The sequence below is a fragment of the Taurulus bubalis genome (genome assembly GCF_910589615.1).
Source record: "Taurulus bubalis genome assembly, chromosome: 2".
Taxonomy (NCBI): domain Eukaryota; kingdom Metazoa; phylum Chordata; class Actinopteri; order Perciformes; family Cottidae; genus Taurulus; species Taurulus bubalis.
In genome coordinates this window covers 7,530,597-7,546,289 of record NC_136590.1, presented here as the reverse complement: position 1 = coordinate 7,546,289, position 15,693 = coordinate 7,530,597, and the positions used below count along the sequence as shown (strand labels likewise).

Here is a 15,693-nt window from a genome sequence, read left to right as displayed (position 1 = left end):
CAAACGCTAAATGAAAAATGTTAAGATGCATGCAATTGCATTGAGGTGTAGTTTGTATAAACAAACAGCGGTCACGTTAATTGCTTTGAATATATATATATATATATATATATATATATATATATATATATATATATATATATATATATCATCAGATGTCAACAATTATATATATTAAATAACTTACTCCTCTTCACATATTATCGTCTCTTCTTTTTATTTGTATAAAAGAAGATCTGACTCTCAAAACCAAAAGATTATCTAACTTATCTCAGGTTTGAATTAAAATTGCAGATGCATTTATTCCACAAACAACAAGCATTCATCAAGGAATAAGCCCCCCCTTCCCCAAAAGACAAGACAAGTCAAGGGGTCACTAAAGTTATCGGAAATCATCCCGATGGGGGAATAAAGTTGATGTCTGTTGATCAAAGTCGTCAGGTTTCATCTTCTGGAAACCATAAACGTCCATACAATATTTTATGTCCAATAATTGTTATTGTTATATTTCAGTCTGGAACCATCAGACAAACCATATCATTCTGATACACAACCTTATGGGTTCTCCATTAAATACAAACCAGAATAGCAAATAATCCAACTTTATTTAAAGATGTGTCTGTTTTATCTGTGAGATTTGAAGTATTTGAATGAGAATCAGATTAATTATATATATATATGTATGTATGTAACTTTATGCAAGTATGAAAATGTTGCTCATTTCATCAGATATCTTAGTTGCTGTCATTATTGACTGTGGTTAAGAATAAAAAGGATTTATAAATAAAGCTACATTATGGTTGTTGCTACTTTAGTGGCCACAGACGTGCAGTTTCATGAACTTGGACAGAAAATCCAAACTATTCCAATAACATTTTAGACATTCTGAACAGGATCACATGACACCTCTTTATTGAACAGTTTGATTTGAACACATACAAATAAATAAAGACATTATTCAACCTTACTCTTTCAATTTGACTTATTTTAGTGCCTGAATTACTTCATGAAGACAAAAAAATAATATTTACAATCATTCAATTAAATAGTTTTCCCATTAATTATAAACTGTTTACTGATACAAGTTTGTAAACAACAACAACAAAACACAAACAGACTTAAATAAAATGCTGATCAAAACATTAAATTCAGTTTCACTCTGGTTTAATGGCGTCACACTTGTAATTGTTTTCCACATTAGCCCTCAAGAGAAGAAATTAAACACATTGGTCCGTGCCACGATAAAACCAAACCAAAGCCTGCATTATAGTAATAAATATAAAAAAAAACATTAAAAGAAATGGAAAAATACATATATTTAATGTTCAAGAGAGATATTGTACATTATTATAAAAATGTAGATACAAATATTATTTAAAAAAGATAAAACAAAAACACCTGTAAGTTATTTTGATTGTAAACAACACATTTGTTTTCTGCTTTAAAGGGGAATAATTCAAGTGTGATGTTCCACAGTCGACTTGTTCAGCGGAATTATTTGTCTTTTCCCTCTTCCTTCATTTTGCAGCAAACGTCTATATCAATAATTGGTGTCAGAAAGTATAATCTGTACTGGAAAGATGATATACTTAAAAAAGAAGAAGATCCGCGACGTCACAGACGTCTCATTCTCAATGTAAGTCCATATGAAAAAGTGTTTCTGGGACACCTGGTAGCAGTGGAAAGGACCTGGAAATCGTAATTCTACCATTTGGCCATGAAGAAAAAATAAATAAATTCAAAGCCACGATTTGTCAACACACACAGCCTTCCATTGGCACTTCTGGCCTCCCCGAGTCAAACCAACGTCCAACCATTCTGCGTTGATGGCATTTCTGCTGACAACGCCCTTTCTATCGGCTGACATCATTCAAAGCGGGCGCCTTTTCAGTGGATCGGTGTCATGCTTGCCGATTACGTTCTTTGATATAACTTAAGTATTTTGCTGTTGTGTAGTTTTTTCCACAGGTTCTTCTCCAGAATATAGTCGTGGTTGGCGTAGAAAATTACATTGGTTTTCACATGAGTCTCAACGTAGTAGTTAGAGTATTTCATGTAGTCCTCAGTCATGAATCCATATGCACTCACCTGCCGACGTCAAAAACAGAACGGAGACGATTGAGAATAATTGCAGCATGAAAAGATTGTTTTGAGGAAAAGTTTGACATTTTGAGAAATATGCTAATTCAATTTCTTGAGGAAAGTTAGATGAGAAGATCAATCACTCTCTTTTCTATCCGAAAAATTGGAAGCTACAGCCATCCGATGATTAGCTTAGCTTAGCATAAAGACTGCAATCAAATGGAAGCTGCTAGCTTGGATCTGTCTGAAGGTAATCTAACGGTTAGTAAAGCCATACATTTAAAAAGCTTTTACAAATTAAGTCTGTAGCATGTTAATAAGTGAGCTTTAAAGATCTTTATATAGGCAGCTGTTTCCCACTCTTTCCAAGTTGTTATGCTAAGCTAAGCTAACCACCTGCTGGCTACATATTTAATGAACAGATATGAGAGTGCAATCGACCTTCTCATCCGAGCCTGGAAGTTCATAATTTCAGGGGCAAGGCCACTTTGGTAGCAAGGGCGTCAAATACAACAATGATTTTAAATTATCAGCCATAATGAATTAAATGTTTACTTTACATTAAAGTTACATTAAGGTGCATTTATTTTGAATGCAATACATCGGTGACATAATTACAATTGACAAAAGCAGTTTATGTCATAAAATTACGAATATTTGCAAGTTGTTAATTGTTGTTATTTCCTAATTTGTTGGGCTGTAGCCTACAGACAGAATGCATACTGTTCAAAGTCCATTTATGAACGACATGGATCAAAGATTTGTGGCTGCGTTTTTGTCGGTAAAAATACATTCATCCTCATAATTATTTTGTACATATTTAATTTACAAGAAAGTAAATTGGCATGTTTCTCTGAATGTCAAACTAATCTTTTAAGAATTGATAAACTATACATATTTAGAGTTTATGTCTGTATATTTTTTGTATGCACACTTCATGTTTATAGAGCCGTGGTTCTACAGTATGGATGACGTGGACAAGTTCAAGTAATATTAACTTACAGTGTCACAGGTTTGCAGAGCCAGAAAAACAGTGAATGCCCCGTTGGTTGGTCTGACAATCGCCCAGTATGAATCATTCAGATGAGAAGACTTTAAGAATCTGTGGACAATGAACAGTGTTGAATAAACAAACATTAAAAAAATCAAGACATACTAAAGCCTCTAAATAACCATTAAAAGGTCAACTGTTTGTTCTTAGCAAACATTACACTTTTGGTTATTGTTTAATTTAATTTCCTGCTTGTCTTTAATCCTGTTTTGATAATCACTCTGGACTGCATCTCTGCATGTAAAGTGCCATACGAATAAAATAGGTATTATCATTGCAATAAAAAAAACGTAAAAAGCAAAAGGTTTGGGGAGGATTGTGAGAGGAGGGTGACCTGTTTCGAACGTATCTGAGGAAATCCTGATGCAGAACATAGAAGCGGGTCTCATTGTACTGTCCGCCATAGTATGTCCATGGCCTGCAGGGTTGAAATACAAAGTCAGGAGTCAAACACAACATAAAGGATTATTAATGTTCACATGTATAACGTTTTTAGAATGATCATTTTAACGCAAACTTAGAGAATCAATTAAAACCCACAATACCACGCTATAACTATTGCAGTGGCACTTTCTGTACTCCATACAACATGCTACTCCCTAGGAGCGTGAAGAATGGGCAGAAAAAGAAATTTCGATGGTGTGGCGACTACTGCCGTAAGACGATAAACATTTGAGTTAGTATGCGCTTGATATTATCAGTTTTGACGATGTAATTGTGTACTACGACATTTTGATATTTGATTTTGTCGCGATACAATTCCATTTGAAGCTGATACTTTATGATGATGAATTATAGCCCAACCCGACGTGGCGACTTGTTTCCAGGTCCAATCCAATATGTTCCAGCCCTGAATGTGTGTTTGTGTTTCTGTGTGCATGTTGCCTTCGACTAATTAAATAGAAAGAGTTGATATTCACCTGATGTTTTTATATGACCCAGCAGTGATCCTTTCTCTTTTGTAAAGACCCTCTAGCCAATTGAAATCGCTCATCCCCTCAGGAATCAATACGTATTTGATTCCCTGCCAAAAGGACAACGACAACGGATGAATGTGCATGTGTGGGATATAAAGCAATACCTTATAACATGTTACATTTGAGTTTGACTACCTCATCAGTCGGGACAGATGTGTATCCGTACTTCCATAGAAAATATACCGACGCCATGATAGAATGGGCGGTGTGAACGTACACCGATGTCCTGTTTCCCACGTCTTCCTCATAACCTTTGATGACTGCACCGTTCATCCTGCCGCACAAACACACAAATGCATTTTTCTTTAGTTTAGAAATTAACATGCTGGACCAAGTTCATTGATTGATCAAACATGACTTGTTTGCTTACATGCAAAAGGAAAAAAGGTTGACATGAATTAAAAGTGACTTATAAATTTCTGTAATTCCTTCAAACAACAAACAACGTTGTGGTAACAGCACAGATATTTAAGTGGTTGCTAAACAAAAAAAACATGCTATCTTGACACAACTGAGTTAAATGAGTGAGAAGGCCTGTGTGAAGAAACTGTTCTTGTGTCTGTGTTGATTATTTTTAATTATGGTTGGAGAAATGGTCAAAATATGAGAGGTGAGCAGAGGATGAACAAACGACAAATCTAGTAAATCAGGTTTAATGTCAATTTGTTTAATGGGAACTTTACCTCTCGTGTCATTTTAGGAAAAAACACAGAGAAGGTATTTCATGCATGCTGTTGGCATTCTGGGTGTGCCTGTCAAGCTGCTATGTGAAAGCTGAGCCAGAAGCAATGCATACAAATAGCCAGGTTATGTGATTAAACAATAAGGGATGGAGACTAATAAAAGTAAGGACATGGAAAATGTCAATGCTTTCTTCCCATCCAGACCACATAAGACCATGTCTAGTTAAAAAACACGATGCTCAGATCTGTAAAACCCAGTCTAGATAAACAAGTAGACTCCAGAGAGATTTTAAAACACAGTTTCAGATTTGTGAAACCATTATTCTATTTGTGAAAACATGAAAAAGGGGAATGTCAATGCTTTTCACTGTAAAAGTCTAATGACAGCAGCAGCAGCGACTGACCAACACAGGCGGTACAATTAAAATCACAAGATACATTTCAAATGCAATACATTTAGAGAACCTTTCATTCAAGTATTTGCAGCACTGTTATTTTACAGATTTTCCCAAATTTTTTACGATCAAACTCCTTCAATAAAGTGACGCCACTAACATTTCTGCTGAGTAGGTAGAAAAACAAGATTGCAAATTTCAATGCAATGCGTCCAACATCACTTTGAGGATCAAACATGCATCAGTTGTCTCTGCACCATTTAGGATGAAGATATAGAGAATTAAAGAGAGGATTGGTGAGCTACTCCCAAAAAGAGTCATGTTTATACAACTTTCTTTTCCTGCTAACTTCTGCAAGCTTCAAAGTGACTGTTACATTTTCAACATAACAGACGTTAACATAATCAATAAACACCCTCGAACTGCATATTCACCATCATAGCGTTTCTATTTTTGACACTTCTTATTGCTACTACTTCCTCCACCTGCTGCCCAGGTGCAATAATGATGCAACTGGTGACGTCTCCTTCTTGACGATTATTATTTGCAGATAAAGAAAACCGACAGTAGCAACTTTGTGCATAGTAAAGCAATAATTTGACATTTTCAGAGATGCTCAAATACTTTCTTGCCAGGAGTTAAAAGCCTCTCAACATGGTGACAGGTGAGCCAATTCTTCTCTATCATAACAAAGCAAATATTAGTTTGCTGCATCATTCATTTTGTTAAACTGACCATGACACATCCTGGTTGACATGCACTGAACAAACTACTGCTGTATGCAATGCACTCGTATGATAATAGTACGGAACAGAGCAGCAAATAAAAGTTTAATGTTGATTGTGTTTCAAATCTATATAGTATAAAGGGTATAGATTTGTGTTGGACTGGTTGTTTAGACAGAGGGGTAAATGCTTAAATGTCAACATACAGTCAGTGTGCACAAAGCATATTCTTATGAGATCCCTATAACTAAATATTAACTTGGATATGATAAAGAATAACAAGTGCTCCTGATATCACAGGTTTTTATGATCTTCATCGTGAATTACCTGTCAGGTTGCTTTAAACCCTAATATGATTGGGGCCTAACAAATCAAATCAACGGGTTTCTTACCGAAAAACATAATCGTGAGCATCGATTTCTTTCCCCATTTTAGAGCCATTCAGGATTCCTGCAGTGCCCACGACAGCACAGCGCACACACCTGTCAGTGCCGGACTTTGGAAGGAGTAGTGGCTCTTTTGGCTTTGGCATCAACCTCACTGAAGCCATCACATCTGCAAAAATATCAAAACATCATATTAAACACATGTGTTTTAAGATGCAAAACTCCTCACAACAAGAACACTTTCTGCAAGCACAACTTAAAAGCATATTGCTAATCGGTTGAGGTGGTTGCTTTCAAGTGAGAGCACGAGGGTGCGGGCAGGATGAGTCTTCACTAAGACTCTGTTTGTATTAAGACTAAACTTAGAAGGAGCTGTTGGATTGAATGTTTACTGAACCACGGCTGTACAACAGTTTATATTTTCATCAATTTTAACCACATTTGTCTGCAATATTTCTTTCAAATGTCAACCTTTACTTTGTGAATCCTTTGTGAGATGGTTGAGGCGAGGCAATGACCTCAAATGGTTCAGTTTATGCACATTTTAGCAAATCTATGGTGACCATCTAAACATTCATCCCCCATATTAGGACCTACCATCATAGTTGAACTCCATGAAACCAAAAGGATTGTTAAAATGTGAAAGCCGGTTCCATTCGCTCATGTTCATTTTGTGCATGAACAAACGAATGTTGGGGAGAAAAGCCTTCTTGAAGCCTTCATCCTCCATCGAGTTTCGCAGAGATTGGGCACATGTCTGAGAATGTCGGATAACATATTGAATTATGAAATAAAGTTTAAAAAAATAGAACAAAACCCAGAAAAGTATATATCCACCTTTTCAATGTGACTAAAACCATTGATAATAGTACAGCTGTCACAGATAAACAGCAGGAAAAAAGCCAACAGATCAACAAATTAAAAAATAATTAATTTAAATGATTGCTGTAAAACTTTATGGGAAAAGCAAACAAAAAAACCCATACAGCTCACACCAAAAACAAACAACTGAACACACAGCTGTGCAGATTACCCCACTACCCATAAAAGTTAATACTTTGTTATGTTGTCTGTTCGTGTCATAACATGCTTACTGTCTGCCTCGGTGGAGCATCCTGGTTATAAATATCCTCAAAATCCCACTGAGGAAGCTTCTTAAAGGATTTTCTGGACAGGACCGGCATGGGAGTCTCAGCGCCACATGTTGAGCAGTTTGTTGGATAACTTTTTAGCTTTGCTCCTGGGTTTGATTTTGTGGAATCAGCTATTTTTGTGGTACGCTTTTCTCCAACATGTGGTGCAGTCGAGTTTCCTTTGACTATTTCCTCATCTGCTTGTCTGGTTTGTCCTAAAAAAGTATTCCATCTTATGTGGAAATTTGACAAAAGAGCAATAGATAACAAATGACACAACATTTAGCAAGACATAGTTTTAAGTTAATTCATTTATAGTACTGTACCTGGAAATGTACCGATATACACATTTCAAATCAGCTACTTAACCAGAAAAGAGACACAACATACAATCCTGTCCTTTCCCTTAAGTCATAAATACAACTTACCTGTTGTTTGATACATGTCCCAATGAAAGAAAAACAAGTACAGTGCAAACTGAGAAGACAAACAGCAAATAAAATGCCCTGTGGGTTTGGATTGCCATTCCTGAGATTGAGAACTGGGTGCTATAATCTTTGATTAAACACTGACAAATGTTTGCCTTCGCCACTGGTATTCATAGACAATGGGAGAGTCATTTTACATGCACCACGAACCTTAAGAAAACTGGGCAGGGCAGTAGTTAAATAAATTGCACGCTAAAACTTCAACCCCACAAAGAATTTCCCAATGGTACATTACACAATAGAAGGAGGTACCGCAAAAGTAACTTTGCAGGATGTGTACCCGTTACAGATTTAATCATAACATTGAATACAAAAAAGTTGATTGTATGATCATATAAAACTAATAGAAACAATAATCCTGTATCTACTTTATTTACATATAGCTAGAATATTTTGCTGTTGAGTGTCTGAGGAAAAATATGAAAGTAAAAAGGTCTAACTATTATAACCATATAATCATTTTCTTTTTCTAAATAACCATTGAATATATATATATATATATATATATATATATATATGTATATATATATGTATGTGTATATATATATATGTATGTGTATATATATATATATATATATATATATATATATATATATATATATATATATATATATATATATATATATATATATATATATATATACTGTTTGGTTTTTATTTTCATTATAGTTTGTGATTAGACCACATAAAATTCATAGGACGCTATAAGTTGCTATGTTATATACTCTTTTTGAATGAGATGTGTTAAATGTTCTCTCCTTTGTTAAAGAGCATGCATTGGCAGTATTACCAAATAAGGTAGTGAAACCTCCTCTGTCCAACTCTTGTGACAGAAAGATTTATGTATTCTGGTGAATAAAAAAGAGAGGGTAGGAATGCATGTTTTTTGGGGGGTGCCTGACAATTCTGTGCAGGAGTAGAGAAGAGGTGTTTATTCACCAGCTCTAAACTTAACCCTTCCTCTTAGTTACTTAATATGCATCTTTACTAGAAAAGGAGAAAAATCAGATTGGACCTGTCCCAGCCCTTAGGGGTTGGGACAGGTCTCCAGCTTTAGAGTCTGGAAGAAACTTCTGCTATCAGGAGGGGGTGCCTGGCAATTTCTGTGCAGGAGTAGACAAGAGAGAAGAGGTGTCCACTCACCAGCTCTAAAAAACTTAACCCCTTCTCTTAGTTACTTGTTACTTTTAAACTGTTTGATTGAACTTAATTCGAAAATAACACAAAAACCTAACGATATAGCACGGGGCGAGATAAAAGACCGAAGGCGTTATTCCAATATCGGATGAGGATTATCATTTCCTCCGGGATCACTAGGATAATTAGCCGATGGAGTGCCACCGAGTTAGGTGCGAGGTCTTGCCTTTCCTTCTCTCCCCCCTACCCTCCTCTTTCCCCTGGCAAGACCACCGTTCACGCTACATTGCCCTATGACGCAAGAGATCCAGCTGCTTTGGGTTTTTGTCTTCAGGTATGTGAGACAGGTGGATTGAAACAGCAAAGATACAATACAATTCAAACAAAGTACATCCTACTGAAACACATGTGAGCGGTTGTTGGGTGGACAGTACATCTTGTTTTGAATACTGTGAATAAGTTTATTCAAGCACGTAGTGCTCTTGAGTCTTTCAGTAGGTTACAAGAGCGTCGTCAGAGGGTGAATCCGAAAACACAAAGATGAGTCTCAGATGGAGTAGAGTCTGAGCTGGTCCTCCATGTCTCCATCGGACACATGTCCAAACGTCTCCTGGTTGTCTTTCAGCAGCTGGAAGATGGCGGCCAGCTGCTCACGTTGCACCCTGAAGTATATCAAAGAATGTTTGAGTTGTGAAATAAATAATCATTCTGTACAAATTTTATCAACAACGTCCATCAGGTAAATTCATATTGACAACAAGCATCGGCCCTGTAAATATATGTTAAAGTTGTGTAAAAACACAAGGGCTCATGCCAGTGTCCATATTAATTGAGCTCCTCTAAATACTAATAACTACTGAGCTTTTCCAAATGTAAAAAAATACAGGTTTGTTTACAAATGTCAAAAGATAAACTACGCAGGTACATTTATTTTATATAAAAGGATCAACCAAATGAACATATATTATAGAGAATTTAAAAGAATCGCTCAACATTTGGGAAACACACTTTCTGTCAGAACGTGTGTTAAATGAGAAGATAATACCACTTGCACGCACACCTGAAGGAACTGGTGGCTTTCCTCTTTAGGTGTTACACCCAAGAGATCCAGTTCAACTTCTGTTCCCTGTAACCTTGAGATTCGACCTTGGACTCGTACCATGGGGTATCCGTGCCCACTGCCGTCAGACTGTACAACAGCAGTGACCGCCCAAATCGTATATGATACAAAGCCTACTCTATACAATACTATATATGTTTGCACTTTACCCTTTTAGTTTTGTCCTTATAGTTACTTTCATTTTATTTTTTAATTTACCTCTTGGTATTTATTTTTCTACTCTCTTTCTTTATCTGTATTTATTTCTGTGTTTTTGTTGCTGCAACAACCACATTTTATCTTACTTGACAAGTACCACTGATTGATGTTGACAATGATGGCTACATGACTAGCCTTAATCTGATGTGAGGGAAAGGGCTTGTACAGTATTTAAACTCTTTTTTAATGATTGGTCCCAGTGTCACATTACACTGAGTCCTCATTGTGGCTGAACAGAGGAGAGTCCTGAGAGGATTAACTAACCTTCTGTCTGTGCATCTGGAAGTCCTGTAAATGAAAGTGAATTATGCCAGATGTGATCACAGGAAATATCACGTGCAATTTGATTGTTACTTTTATACCAGAAAGGAAGCCCGCAGAAGAAGGGCATCAAAAAATTGAGTTAGACTCTTAATGGTCCTCTCCACGGAAATCTTTAGTAAAAGGCGAAAGATTTATGCGCTCTGAAGAGAACCAAGAGTGATACTTTTTGTCAACCAGAGATGACCATCAGTTTCTCTGGGACAAGCACTTCACCACTGGTGCATTATAAAAACCACGACATAATGAAGTAATACATATATTCAGTGAAGTGTCTGTCACTTCAGCTTGTACTTTGTACTTGATTAAAACGTTAATTTAAAAACGTGTCGCTTTAGTTTAAATGTTACACATTGTTTTTCCCTGTTTCAAATTGTGACGCAAGGCATGCTGGGAGTGCAGCATGTCATTTCCATATTATGTGTTGTTTCCTTCATCGTTTTGTTAGAATTCTAGCCATTCAAAATACTTTAAAATGCAGTAGTTTTTGCAGTCTTCTTCATACTGTGTGTACATTTAAAGTATATCAATATAATATATAAAGTAATCACACACAACAGATAACTTAAAAAACACAAAGCTACTGTGGAACGACTGACTTTCAAAAGATTGCAGACTTCATGCAAAACAACGACTCCTTGTGGTAACTGAACTTCTACTTTCTGCACAAACCCTAATCAGTATTTATAAGGTGATTAATCACTGAGTAAAATACAACACGAAATAACGAGAGTAAATAAAAGCTGAAAGCAGCGATAATCGGACCTTTGCACATGGGACACCGGTTGCTGCCTCCATGAATGTCTGTGACAATGCGTGAAGTTTGTAACGCTGGAAATGATCTGTTGGAAATAGTCCAAGACTTCCTGTATCCACTATGTGGTACAAGGGGATATTCACAATAATGCATTAAGTTGCTTTAAAGGTTTGTGTATATGAAGTGTCGACCACATCATGTAAATGTCACATGAAGCGGATGCTGTTTGTCACTAAACGCAGACATGCTTTTGCCTTTTGGTGGCGCTGTGACTATGTTTGGAAATTGGCTCGTAGACATCCTCAAGCAACGACTACTATCAAGCAAGGCACATTTGGGACGGATTTGAGCATCAGCAGTTTTTTTAACCTTTATAAAACCGACCTATTTTTAGGCCTCTGCTTGCATACCCAAAAAAGGGTGTTCCTTTGCAACCACTTAATCGTTTTGATGTTTTAATAAAATGCTACAGATGTGAAACATTTTTCAGATGTGTAAATATAAGTCTATATGTTACTGGTTAGGAGTAAATGAAGATGACACACAGCAAAAATGAAAAAGTCTTATGTTCGCTTAGAAAACCCCCACTTTCAGGATAATTATTTATTTGGAATGATGCAGCTGCAATGTCCAAACCTCTCCCAAATCATAGCACAATGCTGTTCCATTAAACCTCTAACATTTGACAACTAGTAATCATTAGGTCTTTAGATTCTACTGCCCAAAGTTGAAGTTGATCTGATGAGTTTCCTGGCAGGAGTTTGTAAAAGTACATCAGCTCCATCACAAAGAAGGCCCAGCAGAGGATGTTCTTGCTGAGGCAGCTGAAGAAATGTAGCCTTCCAAAGACAAGGATGGTGCACTTCTACACAGCCATCGTTGAGTCCATCCTCTGCTCCTCAATCACCGTCTCCACTGCCAAGGACAAGGGCAAGGCATCCACCTTGAGGCGGATGGACTACAACAGCAGAAGACCCCACCGGGTACCACTCATCTCCACTACAAATAGGAAAAAGAGGCTACAATTTGCAAGAGCTCACCAAAATTGGACAGTTGAAGACTGGAAAAATGTTGCCTGGTCTGATGAGTCTCGATTTCTGTTGAGACATTCAGATGGTAGAGTCAGAATTTGGCGTAAACAGAATGAGAACATGGATCCATCATGCCTTGTTACCACTGTGCAGGCTGGTGGTGGTGGAGTAATGGTGTGGGGGATGTTTTCTTGGCACACGTTAGGCCCCTTAGTGCCAATTGGGCATCGTTTAAATGCCACGGCCTACCTGAGCATTGTTTCTGACCATGTCCATCCCTTTATGGCCACCATGTACCCATCCTCTGATGGCTACTTCCAGCAGGATAATGCACCATGTCACAAAGCTCCAATCATTTCTAATTGGTTTCTTGAACATGACAATGAGTTCACTGTACTAAAATGGCTCCCACAGTCACCAGATCTCAACCCAATAGAGCATCTTTGGGATGTGGTAGAACGGGAGCTTTGTGCCCGGGATGTGCATCCCACAAATCTCCATCAACTGCAAGATGCTATCCTATCAATATGGCCAACATTTCTAAAGAATGCTTTCAGCACCTTGTTGAATCAATGCCACGTAGAATTAAGGCAGTTCTGAAGGCGAAAGGGGGTCAAACACAGTATTAGTAAGGTGTTCCTAATAATCCTGTAGGTGAGTGTATGTGGTTCTGATTCTGATGATTTTTAGTAAATCGCGCACACTAAATTAATTTTGAGACTTTGAGTAACATCAACAGCTGACAGCATCCAGTATTATATTGCACATTTAGTAGTAAATATATATCTGGAATTAGTACAGATAAACACATCGTACCAGTTCAATTAGAGCATTTGTGTGAAGATTATTATTATTATTATTGTACCAGAGAGGAAGCCCCACAGAAGCAGGGCATCAAAAAATTGAGTTAGACTCTTAATGGTCCTCTCCACGGAAATCTTTAGTAAAAGGCGAAAGATTTATGCGCTCTGAAGAGAACCAAGAGTGATACCTGAAGTCAATCAGACTGTGTTATCTCTTTCTCGGGGACAGGTACTTCCTCAACGGTGTTTTATAAACTCCACGGCATAATACAATACTAAATACGTTAAGTGACGTGTTTTTTTGGCTGAGCTTGTAATTTGTACGCGATTAACTGTCTCACTTTAAACGTAACACAAGGTTTCCCCTTATTTCAAATTATGACGCAAGGCATGCTGGGAGTGGAAATGTCACCTCCCTTTTGATTTTAAACTTTCCTTATCGTTTTGATTTAATTCTATACATTCAAAATACTTTAAAATGCAGTGGTTTTGCAACATTCTACATACTGTGTCTATATTTAAAGTATGTATATATATAGTATATCTCAACGTATATATATATATATAATATAAACTATATAGATATAAAGTAATCACACACAACAGATAACTTATAAAGCACAATGCTACTGTGGAAAGATTGACTTCCCAAAGTTTGCAGAACAACGACACCCTGTGGTAACAAAACACACACAACTTCTCCTGTTTGCACAACCCCATTGGTGGTGCCATTTATTTCAATAACTTTAAAGGAAATGTAGTTTTTCTAAATTAGAGGACACAGTTGATTTAATAACGTGTGGTTTCATTTTGGGTGTGTCATCAAGATACAGAAATAATTAATTTAATTCCTGAAATGCGTAGAGCATCACAATGAAAGACAGTTTGCTTGGGTCATCAGATGTCAACAATATATATGTATATATATGTATATATATATATATATATATATATATATATATATATATATATATATATATACATATATATATATATATCCTCCTGAGACCCAGCCCATTCATTTGTGTCCACCACACAAATGAATTGGTTTTGCATCTCTCCTTTTACTCATTTTAGTAACCCTATCAACTCCTGCTGTACTCTAAAGAGCACATCCTGGGCTTTCCATTGATACCACATGGGTAGAGGTGGGATCATGACAACTTCCTCTTTCTTTCGACACAAGATCAGCCAGCACATTTTATGGAAAGTCAAATGGTAAGTCAAATATTGCTGACTTATTGTCTTTTTTACTATGATATTCATATATCTTCTTGTTTATTAACATGTCAGGAATGATATATTGAGTTCTGAAACATTTCACTTATTTGTTTATTTAAATAATAGTCATTTTATGAATGCCAATTATAGTGGACACCAGGACAAAATTAATGTATTTGATGACTCAACATTGTTGTCGGAGACAGAACTCAAGCATAAAGGATGCTATACCAGATAGTTGAGGGAAAATCTGATTTGGAGCTTTCAGATGATGAGAGAGATGAGGATGAGTTTGAGCCTTGTAATAAGAAGAAGAAGAAGAAGAAGAAGAAGAAGAAGAAGAAGAAGAAGAAGAAGAAGAAGAAGAAGAAGAAGAAGAAGAAGAAGAAGAAGAAGAAGAAGAAGAAGAAGAAGAAGAAGAAGAAGAAGAAGAAGAAGAAGAAGAAGAAGAAGAAGAAGAAGAAGAAGAAGAAGAAGAAGAAGAAGAAGAAGAAGAAGAAGAAGAAGAAGAAGAAGAAGATGATACAGGAGGCTCAGAAGAGCAGACAGACAGGCACCGAGGCCGATGTTTGATCCCAATGATGCATTACGACCTGACTGCATTTAATCCAAATAGATTTGTGCGAGGTTTAATTATTATTCCTGTTATTAGCTTTCATTTAATGGTGTTATTTTCCATCATAATAGATTCACACCTGTGCTACCTGGGCTTCTATACTGTCAAGATGACTCTACAACCTGCAGACTGGAGTCCAATTCAATACTTTACACAGTACATTGACAACAAAGTATTTGAAGATTTAGCAGCATTCATTCAAAGATGAAGAATGATGTTGTTTTATAATCAAGTTGAATGCATTATTGGTTTAATACAGTGGTTCTCAAACTTGTTCTGTCGGGCCCCAACAAAATTGTAACAAAATGTTCCAACTTTTTGTGACTCCTCCCTCCGTGCTTTTTCAAATAATACAATAAAGAAAATTACAATCCCTTTCAAGTAAACCAGATTGCTCCATCAGACAAAAACTAATAATATGTGAAATCACTTTGTTAGAACAATGCAACTAAAGTTCTATCTGTGCAAAAAATAACTAATATTTGGCAAAAAATAATACTTATAGTGGCTCCAAATAACCTGTTTTGCACTGAATATATTTTCAAGATAATAACAATAACGTTCAACCT

At 36.5% G+C, this 15,693-nt stretch overlaps 1 protein-coding gene across 1 annotated transcript; it reads right to left on the bottom strand.

Moving 5' to 3' along the window:
• Positions 1–1,914: 1,914 nt before the first annotated feature.
• LOC306753433 (alpha-N-acetylgalactosaminide alpha-2,6-sialyltransferase 1-like) lies at positions 1,915–7,876 on the bottom strand (the record flags this gene model as incomplete). Its single annotated transcript, XM_079237300.1, has 9 exons — positions 1,915–2,088; positions 3,085–3,184; positions 3,468–3,551; positions 4,054–4,157; positions 4,246–4,384; positions 6,306–6,468; positions 6,897–7,056; positions 7,394–7,539; positions 7,861–7,876. 9 exons carry the CDS (start codon positions 7,874–7,876, stop codon positions 1,915–1,917), a joined length of 1,086 nt encoding a protein of 361 aa, XP_079093426.1.
• Positions 7,877–15,693: the final 7,817 nt, after the last annotated feature.